The sequence below is a fragment of the Lottia gigantea genome, assembly GCF_000327385.1.
Source record: "Lottia gigantea unplaced genomic scaffold LOTGIsca_43, whole genome shotgun sequence".
Classification (NCBI taxonomy): Eukaryota; Metazoa; Mollusca; class Gastropoda; family Lottiidae; genus Lottia; species Lottia gigantea.
The window spans coordinates 1,078,579-1,098,527 of NW_008709504.1; the positions used below are offsets into that span (position 1 = coordinate 1,078,579).

A 19,949-nucleotide genomic window follows, 5' to 3' on the forward strand; every position below is an offset into this window, starting at 1 on the left:
TTATCATAGCAGAACCTCTTTCTTGATATAAAATAATCATAAAAACCTGAATTGCTGAAGTAATTAACAATGTTTGATAACTCATTTTTAAAGAAAAATTCATTTTTAACAATTTAACAATAAAAATACAACAACATAACATATTTTACAGAATAAATACAGGACTAGATCTGACAACTCATTTACCTGCGTCATTTTACTTGTGTTACACATTCTACATATTCTAGAAGTGTAGCCCCGGAGGGATTCAAATATATCACAAAAGTCAGTTCTCACAATGGTAATTGAAGCAACAGGCATGATCGGTTGCATTTTCTAATTCCAAATTTCTGCAAATGCCAACTGAATGGTTTTGATGTTCTTTATCTTGAAGTTTGTAAGGAAGCCATCCAGCAAGACTGGTCGAAATTTGTTAAAAATAGTTCTTGAGCAGGATTGACTCTACAGTTTTCAACCGATTCTGATGAAACTTGGTGTGATCATTGGAATTGATAAGATCTCGGACAAGTTCTAACTTGACGCATTTTCGATGAACGGTTTTTGAGTTATTGCCCTTGACTTTGTTAAAATGTGTCGAAATTTGTAAAAAATAGTTTGTGAGCAGGATTGATGCTACACTTTTCAACTGATTCTGATGAAACTTGGTGTGATCATTGGAATTGATAAGATCTCGGACAAGTTCTAACTTGATGCATTTTTGACGTACGGTTTTCGAGTTATTGCCCTTGACTTTGTAAAAAACGCGTCAAAATTGTTCGTGAGCGCAATAAAAGCTACGGTTTTCAACTGATTCTGATGAAACTTTATGTGATCATTGGAATTGATCTCGGACAAGTTCTAACAAGAGATATTTTTGATGAACATTTTTTGAGTTATTGCCCTTGACTTTGTAAACACACGTCAAAAGTTGTTTTTTGCCTTTGATTAGAGCTGTGTGATTTAATTGTTTGTTGTATTTGGGTTATTGATATTGATTTTAACAAATTTTGTGGAATTATTCAGCATGAATAATTTCTTCAATATGAGAAAATTTGTACTTTTGTCACTATAGAGTGTTTTATTTTTTCTGACAGCTGCCAGTGGGCGTATGTTACCTTGCAACGCAAGCTATCTTAAAGAAATAAGAACATAGGATTTAGATTTGAAAATTTTAATATTTTTGGAATCAATTATGTACTTATGTTTCTTTAAAAAGGAAAAAAAATCTTTCTTCAAAATTATTTTTCTATGTTGGTAATGTAACATGTGAACAGACAGTTCATACATTATTTTACAAAATCTCAAAAATTAATGTGTATTGCTTTATATTTCTTGCAAGTAGAATTGGAAATGTAGGTGAATGAAAGGAATTGTTTCCATTTTTTATAATGAAAGATGGTACAAGGTCTAAAAATCAAGTGTACAGTTTATTGCTAATGTTACATGAGGATGGAAGATCATTCATTAATTTTCATGAAAACCAATAAAAAATACAAATAACATCTGAAATTTACTCTAATCAAATTTGTACAGAACCCTGGTTCCCAGCATTTCGATAGTTGGCGAATCCAAAACTCTATCAACATCTGCTGGAATAATTGTGTGTTTAGTCTCTCCAATGACCCATGAGTTGTTGTTTTTTTTTGGAGAAAAAGGTAATCCATGGCCAGCTTTCCACGACCTGAAATAACCAGAAAACCACTTTTAATAATTTATACACTATAAAAGGAATCTACAATAACTTGTCAAATTGTCCAGTCAGCTGCCAACTTTAAAACCAATTATCAACTTCTTAGGTGTCCTTGATATACTTTACAAATTAGCTCGACCAAACTGAACTCTCTTGACTTAATGTGTTCAGTATCATTAACAGGTAACATAGTAAGATGATTGAAAGTTAAAGCCTGAAATATTAAAGGGATTGTAAAGAGGTTTTCTTTAACTAACATAGATATTGCATAGATATAAATAGTAGGTCCCCTCGAGTGACATCATAAAATGCGCCAGTTTGTGTCTAATTGCAAGAACCACATGAAAATGAAAATTGGAAAAGGGTAAACTGATGCTATCAGTGTCTCCGATACACATTAAAAGTATAGAAAAACCTCTTTACAATCTCTTTAAGGCTGTTAAACAATACGAGCAAATAAAAAACAATAAAACACTAGAGCCACTCGTGGCTCAAATTTGCAAAATGCAAAAGACCCTGAAAAAATCAACCTTCGACGATAATTAGATCAAGCGCAAGAACAGTGTAAAGTTGATAAATTTTCATTTTTTAGAAGATTCTAATACCGGAAGTGGACGTCAGATCTCACAAATGAAAGTATCAGCAGATAGCCAAGGTCAATGACCTTTGATCCTGTAAAGGACAAGGTCTAAAAAGGTCAAGATCAAGAGATATACGCCATTAAAATTTCAAATTGCTCACAACTATAAAACCGGAAGTTGACATAGGACAGCAAATATAAAAGTATAAATAGATAGCCAATGCCAATGACGTTTGATCCTACAAAGGTCAAGGTCAACAAAGGTCAAGGTCAAAAATTGAAAATTTTGAATTTCCCAAACCTGTTCCTTTTTTTGAACTATGAAGCAAAAACAATTGAAATTCTAAGACAAAGTGGCTCAAAATTTGAGGTAATTGTGTGCAAAGTTCCATTTTGAATAAATGTATACTTTGCGAGTTATGCCCCTGGCCAAAAATGTCAATAATGAGAAATTTAATCCGGAAGTGCCATGCCCACCTCAATTTTTTTTGAATAGGTTAATTAATATTCAAAATGTTACGTTATATTCCAAATGTCAAGTTCCTACATAATAGAGGTCAAAAGATATAGGTCAACAAAAGTCAACAAAGGTCAAAATCGAAAAATGAAAATATCCAAATGTTAAAACCCGTTCCTTTTTTGAAACTATAAAGCTGAAACAACTGAGCTGTTAACACAAACTGGCCAAAAGGATGAGGTAATTGTGTGCAAAGTCTCTTTTTGAACAAACGCATCCTATGCGAGTTATGCCCCAGTCCCAAAATGTAAACAATTAGTAATTCAACCCGGATGTGCCACGCCCACATAAGTTTTTTTGTCATACTTCATATTCAAAGTGTCTAGTTGTATTCCAAATATCAAGTTTCTACATCAAATAGATCATAAGATATACATACACCAAGCTCAAAAAGACGCAAATATTGTAAAAAAAAACCTCAAATTTGAAAAAATCCCGAATTTCAATTTTGCTTTAAAAGAACGATTGTTCTATATCTATGTAAAGGGCATGAGAAGCACATTAGGAAACCAAAAAAATTAAGTAGGTCACGTGCTAGAGCAGTCCAAAGTTGCGAATTTGGCTTTTTACGGATAGCTATAGAACCGGAAGTACATGTCGGAGGTCAAAGGTCAAAGTATCAAATGATAGCCAAGGTCAATGACCTTTGACCCTATGAAGGTCAAGGTCATCAAAGGTCAAGGTCACATGGTGTGATCGTTTAAAGCTTTAATAAATTTCAACCGGAAGTTGCATAAAAGCAAAAGCGAAATTCAAAATTCGGCTCCCAATGTTTTTTGCGCAATCGATTGCAGAATACATTCACATCAAATTTGAGCATATCAACCTTTACCCTGAGGCCCCATTTTGAGTTTTACAAAAGTGTGTTTTTTCAATATGGCGGCCAAAGTATCACTTCCGGTCTGGATTTTATTTTAAAATCGGCCATAAAATTTTATTTGCCAAAGATCACCCAAATTTTGTTGACCTACATAAATTACACCAGAAGTTATTCAACCGGAAGTAGATTTGAAGTTCAGTCGCTTTCCTGTTGAAAATCGGAAATGACGTACAAAATTTGACTGTATCATATTATTAACATTAGTGAGGTCTCTTTGCATTTAAAATTTCAGATCAATCGATGCAAAAGCAAAAAAGTTGCAAAAAAATCGAAAAATTTGATCGAAAAAAGTGAGCGACAAATTTTAGAATTTTCATAATTTTTCAAGTGCTATCAGGTCAGAAATTACAGGTAGATTGTAAAAATGAAAACCCGAAGAAAATCGATGCAAAAATGCGCCTTCTAGAGCCGATTTTCGACTTTCTGCACATGTTGAACTTATAGCACTTCCGGTTTTGCTAAAATGTTCCAATTTATATTTATGCACATCGTCACCTATATAGAAGGTCTATGAAATTTGAAACGTTGCTACAACTACTGCAGGCTAAGCTCGGGAAGGTGTGGACGAAACGAAAAAAAAAAAAAAAAAAGAATGGACATTTCGATAACAAACTGGGACTTTGCTGAAAGCAAAGTCCCACAAAAATGTAGTCCGAACAATAGACTTACGACAGCTGGTAATTTTTCTGTACAGTGGATTACACTTAGATAAGTCCCGGGAGGATAACTATTAAAAATAGATTGTTCTATTTTAATTTCATCATAAGAACTTGCTCATCTTCACAATGCCAACTATACCGGTACTTTATTTACCAGGGTTCTGTTCTAATAAGTACACAAACAAAAGTAGAAAGAAATATTTCTTTTTATTAAATTAATACATTCTGCCTATCTTGAGCATCCACATTAGTATCATTGCTGGTATCACTACAGTCAGGTATATTCTCTTCTGCTGCTAGCACTGAAAGGGAAAAAAAGCTATGATCATCCATAAATAAGGCGACATGAAAATAATTTAAATGTAGTTGTGAATTTCCTAAAGATGAGTCAACATGAATAAGCTTAATAAATTTTCAGTTTTATATGATCAGCTGTCTGAATTTGAAACAAATCTTAGATTGTCTGTCTTCAAAATGGGAAACGTCATCAATTTCGGTCTTTTAATGTGACGTAGTGAATTTGTGTCTGTCTTCTTTATCATAAACGTATGCTACAATCCTGGAAACGGGCTATCACATCGACCTCTGACTTCGCAAAGGTCACGCAATGACACAGACGACGTTTTCCCAAAAATATAAATTTTTGGCATTGTTCACTGAAAACAGCTCATGAAATGTGTTATTTATAACCCAAGGACAAGACAAATTGTCATGGTTGGGTGTTTTTGGAGCTATTGTAACGAAATTGGACAGAATGCAATCAAAATATAATTACCCTTTTCTTTCCTGGTGTTTGATTTTTCGCCATATTGTCGAAAAGGAAGCTGACAGTGCACCGGGCAGTCTCGTAGCGTTTGCGAAGATTGTATTCGACTATTATATAGCATAAGAAGATATAAAAACAACAAGCAATCTATGCACCCGTATATTTATTGATCATATTTATATTTACAATAAAGAAATTCCAAAACAATACACAGCTAGTTCATGGCCAATATAAATAAAAACTGTCTGAAATCAAAGTCTGATGTATTTTTATTATTTTTTTTCCCTCATATTCATGGGATTATATACAGTATCAGCTGTAATCATTCTAATTTGAATTAATGCAAGCAAACCTTTGATAATTTTACAGTAGTCAGAATATCTGTAAGTGAAATAAAGACATTGATATGGCGCATATTAAAATGAAATCTGCCATTAAGAATAGTGTATCCTGAAATGTCTTCATTTGATGGACATCTTATTGTGAATTTTGTTTGTTTTGCGTCAGTTACTAATTGGGACTGTTCCGTCACTTACCAGTTTACTACAATTCATGATGTGCCTAGATAAATTCTTATGTTGCCATCTGATGTACCTATGGAACAACTAAGAGAATATAAGAAACTATCAGATTCAGTAGCATCGTGGGACATTTATAGATTATAAACCTTGATTTATGGTAACTGACGCAACAAGCACATGGTATTTTGTTGAAGCCTTTATTCATGGGAGTTTGTCAAAATTGTTACATAATTTTAATTAGAAGGTGTCTATGATATAGTACAAACAAAATGGACTACTTGCCTTTGTCTAATTCATGAACAATTGTTAATGAATAATTTCAAGTGAAAAAAATGGTATTTTTATAAAAAAAAAATTCTGCTAAAAAAAGATCATTTTCCGTGGAATGCACCTGTTGAAACGGTTACTGATTTTTACGAATCGGGTAATCAGGAAGATTTTGTCTAGTTCCCCGCGAATTGTCTGTACAAATCGACAGATACCAAACAACCCATTGAAGCGTCAGTGTTGCGTCAGTTACCATAAATCAAGGTTTATAATCTATAAATGTCCCACGATGCTACTGAATCTGATAGTTTCTTATATTGCTTCAATGTAAGATTACAGCTGGTCTGACCGCCGATTGGCGCCATTGTCACTCATTGCTACAGTCTCTAACAGATCAAAGGTTTTTATACCAGTTGTGGGGTCAGTGTAATGAGTGTATCTCATTGAAGTCACCACGAATCAGTGTACTGGTTCCACAACTGGTAAAAAACTATTGTTTCAATGAATCTGTACTCATGAATATTAATAAGCTTGAAGCTGATTGACAGGCAAGAATAAACAAACAGCCAATTAGAGGAGAGTTAATAAAAAGTAATACGATCTTTATAACTATTTAATTCTAAGCAACTCTTACCCGATTGAAATAATAGAAATAATAACAAGACTTATCAATACACTAGAACATGCTTAAAAAACCTTACATTTCCGCAATACAATAAAAACTAGAACTGTTCTAATAACAGTACTGATGCTGTGCGGGTTACGACATTCAGGTACATACGAAGATGGTCTATTGCAATTACATTGATGTAAATACTTTTCTGCATCTCTAAATGCAAATATCCAAAAGTGCCTGGAGTTTAAAGTATATTGACTAGGAATAAAATAATATTTGTCAATTAATAAAGACCAAGTTTGATGAAATGCGGATAAAAGTTGGTAATGCACATGCGCACAACAAAAATTTATGATTTCCATCAAATTTAGAATTGGACTATACACATACCTAGCAAGTTTGATCAAATTCGGATAAGAAATAAGAAAGTTGATAATGCGTATGTGCACAACAAAAATTTATGATTTCCATCAAATTTAGAATTTGTTTATACACATACATACCAAGTTTGGTGAAATTCGGATAAGAAATAAGACAGTTGGTAATGCACATGCGCACATTAGAATTCAATATTTCCATCACATTTAGATCTGGTTTATAGACATACATACATTTGTTACAAGAAATACGATGCAGAAAACCCGATAAAAAATCGGTTGATTAACACGCCCTCTAGAGTCTATTTTCTGTTTGCTGCTAACGTTGCTCAGAAAGTTTTCGTTTTACATTAAAGCTGGGATTAGCCACGAGTTACGAAATGCCACGAAGTCTGTTTTCCCATACATGTTGCCGTTTCCGAGAAAACCGGCCTGCACTGGACGAAAAAAAAAAAAAAAAATCAAAGCAGGGCGTTCGTAAGTGCAGAATTACTTGTAGTCACAGAATGCTATTTAAGGTAGTTATAAGACTATTAAACTTGACATTACCATAATAATTTTTTCATATTTTGAATAATCATTGAATCACTTATGATACTACCAAATGTTGGACAGATTGGAGTGCATGCATATTTTCAAAAAATTGCCTAATAATTGCTGGAATAATTGTGTGTTTAGTCTCTCCAATGACCCATGAGTTGTTGATTTTTTTGGAGAAAAAGTTAATCCATGGCCAGCTTTCCACGACCTGAAATAAAACTCTTTTTAATAATTTATACACTAAAAAACAAAAAAAGGAATCTACAATAACTTGTCAAATTCTCCAGTCAGCTGCCAACTTTAAAACCAATTATTAACTTCTTAGGTGTCCTTGATATACTTTACAAATTAGCTCGACCAAACTGAACTCTCTTGACTTAATGTGTTCAGTATCATTAACAGGTAACATAGTAAAATGATTGAAAGCATGAAATATTAAAGGGATTGTAAAGAAGTTTTCTTAAACTAACATCATAGACGAAAATAGCAGGTGCCCTCGAGTGACGTCATCAATACGCCAGTTTGTGTCTAATTGCAAGAACCACATGAAAATGAAAATTGGAAAAGGGTAAACTGATGCTATCAGTGTCTCCAATACACATTAAAAGTATAGAAAACCTCTTTACAATCTCTTTAAGGCTGTTAAACAATACGAGCAAATAAAAAACAATAAAACAAAATGTAATCCGAACAATAGACTTACGACAGCTGGTAATTTTTCTGTACAGTGGATTACACTTAGATAAGTCCCAGGAGGATGACTATTAAAAATAGATTTTTATATTTTAATTTTAGAGTTTGCATCATAAGAACTTGCTCATCTTCACAATGCCAACTATACTTTATTTACCAGGGTTCTGTTCTAATAAGTACACAAACAAAAGTAGAAAGAAGTATTTTTTTTATTAAATTAATACACTCACCTATCTTGAGCATCCACTTTAGTATCATTGCTGGTATCACTACAGTCAGGTATATTCTCTTCTGCTGCTAGCACTGAAAGGGAAAAAACAGCTATAAATATAATATTATGAATATTATATAATTTTCAGTTTTATATGATCAGCTGTTTGAATTTGGCAAGTTGACCTTTGCATTTAACTAGGTTGTCTACCTTCAAAATGGGAAACGTCATCAATTTTGGTCTTTTAATGTGACGTAGTTAATTTGTGTCTGTCTTTTTTATCATAAACATACGCTACAATCCTGGAAACGGGCTATCACATCGACCTCTGACTTCGCAAAGGTCACGCAATGAAGCAGACGACGTTTTCCCAAAAATATAGATTTTTGGCATTGTTCACTGAAAACAGCTCATGAAATGTGTTATTTATAACCCAAGGACAAGACAAATTGTCATGGGTGGATGTTTTTGGAGCGATTGTAACGAAAATATGATTACCTTTTTCTTTCCCGGTGTTTGATTTTCCGCCATATTGTCGAAAAGGTAGCTGACATGCGCACTGTCACCAGGCTTATTCCAACATTATTTACTTACGAAATGAAATACACTTAGATTTTGCTATCGTCACTCGGACAGACTAAATTTTAATGTTATGTTTGCGAACGTAATCTGTATTTGTGCGACTTCAGAATACATCATTGATTGATCTAAATAGACTGCTTCGCGGAGTAAATTGTTCATAAGCTATGGTCATTTAAAAACCGGAACCTTCTGACACAAAAATGACACAATGGAGATGTACGTGTTGCCAACGTTCACGAGATGCGTTGGACAAATCTTCTCGTAAAGTTTGCAAAGATTGTATTTGACTATTGTATAGAATAAGAAGAACAAAAATCAACAAGCAATGTATGCACCCGTATATTTATTGATCATACAGTCAAGTAACCTAATTTCGTGCTAACCTATTTTTCGTGCATTTCCGGAAAGGATTAATAATTTACATTTGCAACCTCGCGTGACCCCCACATTTGCTTGTTTTGATAAACAAGGGTTATCTGTACAATGTCAGCTAGTAGAATGAAACGACACAATTTTTTATCAGCCGAATTTCCTTATAATCCCTAGCTGTATTCGGAATTCCAAGTGTCGTCTGCTAGAATGTAGTCCAACGAATGAAGTCACCTGATCAACTAGCAGATTCCGTGTCAGCAGAAAAATTCTATGGAACACAAAGCGGGCCATATTCTTATGTTGTTTCAATGACTTTTAACAATAAATCACGCTACGTATCTTATTTTGAAAAATATTTATTATGAATTATTGCCTTTGTTCTTTAAAACGCATTCGATTTTTAGCTCGTTAAAATTCTTAACAGATTTTGACGAAACTTGCTGAAATTGTTTATTATCACCCAAGGATGAACCCTATTGAAAATCAATAAAATCGAAAACTATTTAATATGAATTATTGGCCTTGTTCTTTAAAACGCGTTGGATTTTTAGCTCGTTAACACTCTACAAGTCACAATTCTTTACTGATTTTGACAAAACTTGCTGAAATTGTTTATCACCTAAGGATGAACCCTATAGAAAATCAATAAAATCGAAAAATATTTAATATGAATTATTGCCCTTGTTATTGAAAATGCGTTCAATTTGTAGCACGTAAACATTCTAGAAGGCACAATTATTGATGGATTTTGACGAAACTTGGTGTGAGTGTATGTAATCACCCAAGGATGAACCCTATCGAAAATCAGAAAAATCGAAAAATATTTAGTATGAGTTATTGCCCTTGTTCTTGAAAATGCATTCAATTTTAGCTTGTAAACACTCTAGAAGGCACAATTCTTGATGGATTTTGACGAAACTTGGTGTGAGTGTTTGTAATCTCCCAAGGATAAACCCTATCGAAAATCAGAAAAATTGAAAAATATTTAGTATTAGTTATTGCCCTTGTTTTTGAAAACGCGTTCAATTTTTAGTTTGGCTTGAGTGATGGTTATCACCCAAGGATGAACCCTATTGAAAATCAGAAGAATCGAAAAATATTGAGTATGAGTTATTGCCCTTATTCTTGAAAACTTGTTCAAATTTTAGCTTGTAAACAATCTAGAAGGCACATTTCTTGACAGATTTTAACGAAATTTGGCTTGAGTGTTTGTTATCACCCATGGATAAAGCCTATTGAAAATGAGAAAAATAGAAAAAATATGAGTTATTGCCCTTGATCTTGACAACTCGTTCAATTTGTAGCTCATTAAAACTCTAGAAGGGAATTAATCTTGCCGAATTTTGACAAAACTTGGTTTTATTATTCATTACCGCGCGATGGAGATTGAATATTTGTCTTCTAGAGTTTTCACATGCTAAAGATCGAACACGTTTTCAAGAACTAGGGCAATAACTCATACTCAATGTTATTCAGTATCGCCCTAAATAGTTCAAAAGAAGTGTATGACTGAAGGTTGAATATTTCATACTGGTGATTGTTACTGTACTGCTAAATATTTATGTTCAAAATCAAAGCTGCCAGTGGGCATATATTACCTTGCCTGGCAAGCTATCTTGATAATTTTACAGTAGTCAGAATATCTGCAAGTGAAATAAAGACATTGATATGGCGCATAAAATGAAATCTTATAAGATAAGTAATAGTGTTGAAACGGTTAATCAGTTAACCGATTTCGTGTAGTATTTCATGGGTAAGTGGGTCTGATTTGAGATTATTGGTTAACCGTCAATTTTTATACGCCCGCATGGAAATGGATGTATATTGCCGTCGACCCTGTCCGTCCGTCCGTCCGTCCATCCATATTTGTTGTATGCATGATAGAGGCTACAGTTTTTATCTGATCTTGATGAAACTTGGTATGCATGTATATATTGATAAGATCCTGGTCAAGTTTGAAATTGGTAATAATTGGATGATCGGTTTCAGGTTATTGCCTTTGACTTAGTAAAAATGCGTTAAATTTGGCTGGTATGCACAATAGAGGCTGCAATTTTTATCCGATCTTGATAAAACTTAGTATGCATGTATATATTGATGAGATCTCAGTTAAATTCGAAATTGGTCATAATCGGATGACCGGTTTCAGAGTTATTGCCCTTGACTTAGTAAAAACACGTTTAATTTGGCTTGTATGCATGATAAAGGCTGCAATTTTTATCCGATCTTGATGAAACTTAGTATGCATGTATATATTGATGAGATTTCGGTTAAGTTCAAAATTGGTAATAATCGGATAATCGGTCTCAGAGTTATTGCCCTTTACATAGTAAAATTGTGTTTAAATTGCCTTGTATGCTCAATGAACGCTACAATTTTGATACCATCTTGATGAAACTTATTATGCATGAATATCTTGAGATATCGGTCAAGTTCGGTAATAATTGGATGAATGATTTCATGAAATATTATATTGAATGAGATATCGGTCAAGTTTGAATTTTGTTAATCAGATAAATGGTTTTGGAGTTATTGCCCTTGATTTTGTAAAAACCCTACAAATTTGGCTTGTCATGATACAGGGTCAGGGGGTTCAAAAGTTTCCTTGGCGAAAGATGAGAATCAAGGGGAGTTTGGACCTCCCCAAAGAAAATTTTGAAAATGAAATATCAGACATGCATAATCCTGGCACTTGAGAGGATTGTACCGAAATTGACACTTCAATCTTGGTCCTGCTCTGCAAACTTATGAATGGCATCATAATTGTGTAAAAACTTTGTCACAATTTGATCGTAATTTTAATACAAAACATGGGTCTTAATATAAAAATAAAAGAATAAGATGCCTTCACTTGTATTTTGATTACCTTATAATACGCACCCCTACATACAATGTGAATTTATAAGTTAAATTCGTTTTTGACTAAATATCAAAATGGTTACACGACAATTTTATGTGGATAGGTATTAAGTTATCTTTTTCGTTTTGTGTTTTATTTGTTCATGCCAAATATTGTACGCAGCCTTCACTACACGTGTTTCGTCTGCTCTTTTTTATACATCAGTACACGCAAGACCTCGCTTATTTTAGTAATATCTCAGCTGTATTAGTATGGCTTCGGGATTAGATGGGCCTATACGGGCTGGTAAAGGTGTTAGTGTTCGAAAGGGTGACGAAGACATTAAAACTGAAATTGAATATACAACTACTCCAATTTCTTCCTCGCAATACCCTACACTGTTTGATCACGTGACACCTCAGCAACAACAACCGCCATTGTTGAAATTGCCTCTGTCTCCCGCTGTTAGACAAAAATCGCTCCCAAATTCTCAGTCATTAAAGGCCGATGCTGCACTACGAGGTCTTCAAGACGAAGTTCAGAAGCTAGAATTGGAGCTAACACAGTTAAAACTCCAACACCAATCCGGTCTGTTGGTCCGTCGTCATCCCCTGACATTAAGAGTTTTTGATTTTGGCAATTGAATTAAGTTCAGGCCAAAATTAGAATTGTTAGTGAAACAATATGTGGTACCTGTGGGTAAAGAGTAAAAAAATTAAGTATATAAACAATCGAATCATCCAGGATATTGAACCAAATGTGAATGGACAACAAACAGTGATATATGCAGTCAAAGCTGCTAGTGGGCGTGTGTAACCTTGCTTTGCAAGGCTATCTTTGATTTTAAAAACAAAACTGCAAAAGTAGGAAAATCAAGGTTCATTCTGGCTTTCGTAAGCTACTCTCTTCCGCCCTTCACACAAATTTGGTCCTTTCCATTCTAAAAGATAGTTTTACTTTACTGTTGTCTTAACCTTTTTTTTTCTTTTTTGCTGCAGGTGATGGCGGGTATAAGAAAGAAGTTAGTTATAGTAGGTGATGGTGCCTGTGGTAAAACATGTTTACTTATTGTATTTAGTAAAGACCAATTTCCAGAGGTTTATGTACCCACAGTTTTTGAAAATTATGTTGCCGACATTGAAGTTGATAGTAAGCAGGTTGGTTAATTTGGTTTTAAAGACCGATTTTTGAAACATTTAGAGCACCAATATCCCAATCTTCCTTCAGCAATGGTAAATATTGTAAAAGATTCCTTCAAACAAAATATTGTGGGAAATGTGTGAGTGAGTAACCAAACGCAAAATTTAAGTACCAAATTTGTTTTCTAATAATTGAGTCTCAAAGTTCACAGTTGAGTCATCGTCATGAAGTGTCGATTATCAAAGAGCTATTATAGTTTTCAGAGGACTAATGAAAAGAATATCTCCTATAATCTTTACATCAGAATATTCACATATATATTTATTTGAAATGGCATGCAAATCAATGATTCGGCAAATAGTAAGGGTATGACTACATGAATTAATTATGTCCTCTACTAAATCCCACCTGAAAATTTTTGCTTATAGATGGAAGGAAATGTTAAAATGCTCTCTAAACTTTTGTAAATATTAAGGAAACTTGTTAGTAACTTTCTGTTAAGTTTTACATGGATTGATTATACAAGAGGGGGTTGTGTGATACTGCAAAATTTCCGATTAATTCAATGAAGATGCGAATCCTGAAAGTGAATACAAGAGGTGCGTCAACGTATACGGAAAAGCGAAAACAAGAGGTGCGTCAGCGTATACTGGATCTACGGTGATTTAGAAATTGCATTACAATTGTCGAAATATATAATAATATCTATTTATAACATTGTTTAACTAAGTGATAGATAAATTTTCTGTGAAGTTTAAGCAATTAAAGTACTAAGATTTCTTCAATTTTGCAACATACATAATATGATGTTTCAATAGACAATTATATGTTCGCAATTTAATTTAATGGAAAAAGGATATACCTTTGTTATTATTTTTCTGCACCATGTGGATTAATCGATATGGGCAACGTCATGCAGAGTGCAATGAGAGAAATTTTGCCAGAACAGTGGCATTAACCTGCTCTTTTTCGATTTCCAACTGTCCAGGGGTGCTAAACGTGCATATCCTGTGCCACACAGGGTAGGGCTGGGCAATATTGGTTCAAGTTGATATCATGATATTAAAGCATTAATATATCACGATATGGGTATATATTGCGACATTTTTTAAGTTTATTTTTTACTGGTTTTTGAAAGAAAATTATTTGAAATGTAACTCTAAAAACACCTTAGTCTTGAATATCATGAAAAGAATATCTGTTTCAAATATCAAGTTACTTGTTAAAATTATGTAGATGATTTTGTCTGGACAAAAATTTTACAGCATCGGGTATATCATGATAATTACTATATATCATGATATGACGATATATCTGTATTTTTTAATCAGGCTATATTATTAACAATATAAATTCCTATACCGGTATTTATCGTGATACCTAACACAGGGCCTCGGTTTAGAATATTCGGTTACGCTTACTGTAACACTTTAGGCTAATGTTAGGGTCAGACGAAAAGAAAGATACAACTATATTTTACAAGGATAACAACGAGGTCGACTGGAATTATGAGTGAAGAAGACTTAATCAAGGTCATGGCCATTCGTATCCTAGAAAATACGTGATTACGTTCTCGCAATGCGTTGGGAAATATCATCCCTATTTTTAAGATGGACTGACCCAATGAGGCTCTTAACGCTGCATCTCCAGTATATCTATCAGATTTTAAAGTTTCAAAACTCCAGCAATAGATGGTTTCAATAAAATGTTACAATATCATCAGATCTTATCTGGATTGCTGGTATCATTTAACATATCGATTGTGAAAAAAGATTCAATTCTGGTGTAATCTTTATCTGGACCTATCATCGGAGAAATTAGTTTGATCTGAATTCATTTGATGGGAGATAAATCTGTTTTTTGTGGACGAGACACTAAAACGAATCGTATTTGAAAGATTGTAATTATGGATTTGTATTTGATTTCAGGATATTTCTCATCTGTCACATATTTCAATCAAATGTCATTGTGTTTAAGTAAAAATAGGAATGTCAAATCCTGGAAAATAATTGAAATATCTCCAAAATGTCCTTGAAAATGAAAATAAGATATCTGCGGGAACATGCATTGTTATAATGACACTTTCAACTGTTGGTCTCTTCTTCTATTTTCTACTGTATAAACCGATGCCGTATACTGGAAACGTGCTTCGACTATTCGCACCTGTACAGTCTATACATGTCGAATGTGGGATCGTTAGATATGGACAATAATTACCGTTGCTAAAGGAACATGTAATATCCCATACCAGAGAACATCTCAGGCAACCTGGGAGGCTCCACAGATAATTTTCAAACATTGGTTTTTTTTTACATAATAATCAACACATCTCTGTAACTAATGAACCAACGCATTGCGAGAACGTAATCACGTATTTTCTAGGATACGATACGGTGCTGACACAATTAGCCCAAGTCCTTTGTCATAATTTCAATTCTATTACTATAAAAACATGAGATGATCTTTAAAATGATATTATACATTATAATTGTGTCCTATCACGCTTTGATACTTTTATTACATAACAATTTGATACAAAGATATACAGTGTGCCGGAGGAAATTGTCAAGCACCATAATCTCTATTTGAATGACATACGCTATTTTTTAGCTAGTTGTTGACCTGTATTATTTGCAGGTGAGAAAACAGCGAATATCAGTCCTGATGGGTCCTGATGAATTGATGGGTTTAAAATGAAATTTTTCCATTGATAATGTCGTATTTTTGCTATGTCCGGCAGAAAATTTCAAATGTCCGTCACAAATTAAATTCTGTCGGACAAAATGACTGACTCCATTTCAAGCCTTGCACCGACGCCAACACTAACACTGATTTCCACAACAACTTTGAAATTGGCAGCAGTGTTGGTATAAGCAAAAGGTGTTGATGTACCGTTTCAAAGTTAGTGTTAGTCATCAACCTGACACCATCTCAACACTGAGCTAAACCGCAGCTAGTGTTTGTTCTTATGAAATTTAAAGGACTTTCTATCGGTGATAACACCCAACCCCCAGAGGTTAACACCAGACTGATTTCAAAGTTGGTGTTGGCAGTCAAGTTGTTTACACCAGTGCTGACTTTCATTTGGTGTTTTTTTGCCTTTGGATCAATACTCCCCACAAACACTAAGTGTTAAATAAACACATCAGTATTAACACTTGGTGTCAACACCTGACATGGTGTTTGGTGCTCTGGATCTAAACACAATCATTGACACCTTACACCAACACCCAATAGGTGACTTCAATGTTGGTGTTAACACTAGCACCCATTGCTACATCTACTTTGAAATGGGGCATTGGTGTTGGTGTTGCCACATTTCAATGTCTGTTAGGTGTCAACTGCAGCTAGTTTTGGCCTCATGAAATTTATAGGACATATAATATAAGTTAAGCCAGCTTTGACATTACCTCAGAAGTTATCGGAAAGTTGAGAGGTCATAATACCATTGCACATTATGACGTAGGTGATGATGGCGGGAATTTGTTTAGACGAATACACATGCATAGACATGACATATCCAGCTTAATGTTAGCCAGTAGCATTCAGACAGAAAAAACTAAGCTGGATTAACTATTCAGGCCAGGTTTTAAGCCACCTCTGAGGTAGGCATAAGTTAAGGCAATTAAGTTAGCCGGTTGCACTAAGGGGACGTGATCTACTATCTTTTCACTTGTGACAAGAATCATTAGCCATATTTTTTGAGAAAAATTTACCAATATGTTAATCGTAGTATTATTGTACAATATTTTTAATTTATTAGTCCATATTTTTATTTGATTAAAGAAAATACTTTTATTCAGTTTTAAAGATCATACTAGTTCGTACAGTTAAGCTTTGTTAGCTTATTGTGATTTAAGAAATTGATGTTACATGTGAAGGAATGATTTCCAACGCTTTTTTCTTGCTGTCATTGTCTTCACTGATTTTTGAGGTAAACAATCCTCATTGAGTTTATCGTCTGTTTTGTTCGGTGAGTTTCACTTTTTTGTAAGCATGTTTCTTGGTTTGAGCAGTAAAGTTTTCATTTATTTCTTATATCACTCACTGTTATCATTTTCAAATCACTTGGTATGTTTTGAATTTTTATATAAATGTTGTATTCCTTATGTCATTTTATTTTGTTGTTGCCACTGTTTGTCCATCTATTTGATAAAACTTGTTATTATATAATATGATGGGATTAGTATATGTTCCAAGAAGTAGTCTTAGAAAATATCTTTTGCGTTTTAAGAATTTTGAAAAGCAGTGTCCATTGCCATAATTTTGTATAATTGGATTTGAATGTAATGCTAGAATACCTACAATGGTATCAAATTTGGATCAGTATAAAATCAACACAGTCGCTCTGATGGCTGAGGGAGCCATTTCCATTACAGAATTATATTTTTCTAGTAATGTTAGTATGAATTGAGTACATAGTGGAGTCTTAGGACTGTTTAATGAAAAATTTTGTCTGTCATTTTCAAAGAAAAGAGAGATGAAAGTGTGTAACTTTGAATCTCCCTATGGTCAGAGTAAATTTTAAGTCAGTCATGCGCCACATTACATAAACATTATAAAAAACAACAAATTGAATATATTAATATGTTAAATATTTTAACAATTGTCACTAGCTGTACTCATTTTGTTACTCTACTTCTCATATATAGTTTCTGACTGAGGTTTTGGATTTTCTTACCTACCTTTGTTTGTGGTCTTATTGTTTTTATTTTTACATGCATGCTCATTGCATTTTGACATTTATTTGCTATGATATTGCCTTGCAGTTGAAGTTCATTTGCAAGAAATGTAGTATTTAAGAATTTAGATATAATCTATCTAACTTATAGTTGCTTGTAATTTGTATTTATTTGCCAAATACAAATTTCACTTCTAATATGACAAAAAAACAGTGGTGAAGCAAAGCACAAACACTTAACATGTATGTAAAATAAAATAATCGTGAATACACAAATAACCAAATATGTTTTAGTGATAATAAAAAATTTTGTGAAAAAATGAAATTACTCATTAAGTTATTTTAATAGATTTTATATGCCAACACATTAATATGGGCGTATATAGTCAGTGATTTTGTCTGTGGACAAGATAGAGAGCTCAAAGATTTTGAAAAAATTTTGTGTGGGTGTTTATGAATAACTCATGGAAGAACCCTATTGGAAATCAGACCAATCGAAGATATTGCTCCATGTGCGGGAGCCTTAAACACTCTACAAGACACAAATCTCGACGGATTTTGACAAAACTTGGTGTAATTGAGAGTTTTCACAAGCTGAAAATTGAATACTTTTTCAAGAACAAGGGCAGTAACTCATACTCAATATTATTCAGTATCTCGCCCCAAAGAGTTCAAAAGAAGTGTATGACTGGAGGTTGAATATTTCATACTGGTAATTATAACTGTACTGCCAAATATTTTTATTCAAAATCAAAGTTGCCAGTGGGCGTATATTACCTTGCCTGATAATTTCAAATTTCCACAAACAGCTGGAAATATCTGTAAAAGACCGAAAATCACAACAATCAGATACATGGGATTATTTTTGCCAAAACATGCAAATGAGTAATTCTACGAAATTGGTACCATCGATATCTTCATTTTTATATGCCGACATGAAATTGGGGATGTATATTACCGTCCGTTGGTCCACAATTGCTCGTAACCAAAGCACAATTCTTGACTGATTTTGATGAAACTTGGTATGGTTGTTTGTACTCACCCAAGGATGAACCCTATTGAAAATTCTAAAAATATTGAGTATGAGTTATTGCCCTTGTTGTAGTAACATGTTCAATTTTTAGCACATAAACACTGTAAAAGGCACAATTCTTGACAGATTTTGACGAAACTTGGTATGAGTGTTTTTAATCACCCAAGGATGAATCCTATCAAAAATCAGAAAAATTGAAAAATATGTAGTGTGAGTTATTGCCCTTGTTCTTGAAAAGAGGTTCAATTTTTACCTCGTTAGCACTCCAGAAGGCACAATGCTTGTCGGATTTGGATGAACTTGGTATGAGTGTTAGTAATCACTCAAGTATGAACCCTATTGATAATCAGAAAAATTCCCAAAATATTTAGTATGAATTATTGACCATGTTCTTGAAAACACTTTCAATTTTTATCCCCATAAACACCCTAGATTGCACAAGTCTAATGGATTTTGATGAATCTTTGTGTGAGTGTGTATCAACCAAGGATGAACCCTATCGAAAATCAGAAAAATTGAAAAAACATTTAGTATGAGTTATTGCCCTTGTTCTTAAAAATACGTTCAAGCTTTAGTCTGTCAACACTCTAGAAGGCCTGATTCTTAACAGATTTTGACAAAACTTAATATTATACAGTATCGACCAAAAAAAATTGAAAGAAGTGCAAGACTGATGGTTGAATATTTCATACTGGTAATCAAATATCAAAGCTGCAAGTGGGCGTATATTACCTTGCCTGGAAAGCTATCTTTGAGCATTTTGCGCAAACAGATCACATAGCAACGAGAGAATCGTTCTATGAAATTTATAATTTGTGTATGTAGTGTTGGATTTAATTTGGAATATTCCCAGATTCAGGTTTGGACTGGAAATGAAACAATTTCCAAATTTTAAGCTCTATAAAAATTATTCCCCCGAAATTTTTTATATTCAATCTAATTCGCTTAACTGTCATTGCACAATAATAATTAATAGGCCTAATATAATGATGAACAACATCATTTT

General features: G+C 33.5%; 1 protein-coding gene across 1 annotated transcript in view; it reads left to right on the forward strand.

Annotated features, from left to right (window-relative positions):
* The window catches only part of LOTGIDRAFT_233776 (hypothetical protein), a 50,842-nt gene that overhangs the window by 2,866 nt on the left and 28,027 nt on the right, over window positions 1-19,949 (forward strand). The window contains exon 2 of the mRNA XM_009060574.1: window positions 13,088-13,246. Within this exon, the coding sequence (XP_009058822.1) occupies window positions 13,091-13,246 (156 nt within the window). The 5' untranslated portion in view covers window positions 13,088-13,090. The remainder of the gene's footprint in view (window positions 1-13,087; window positions 13,247-19,949) is intronic.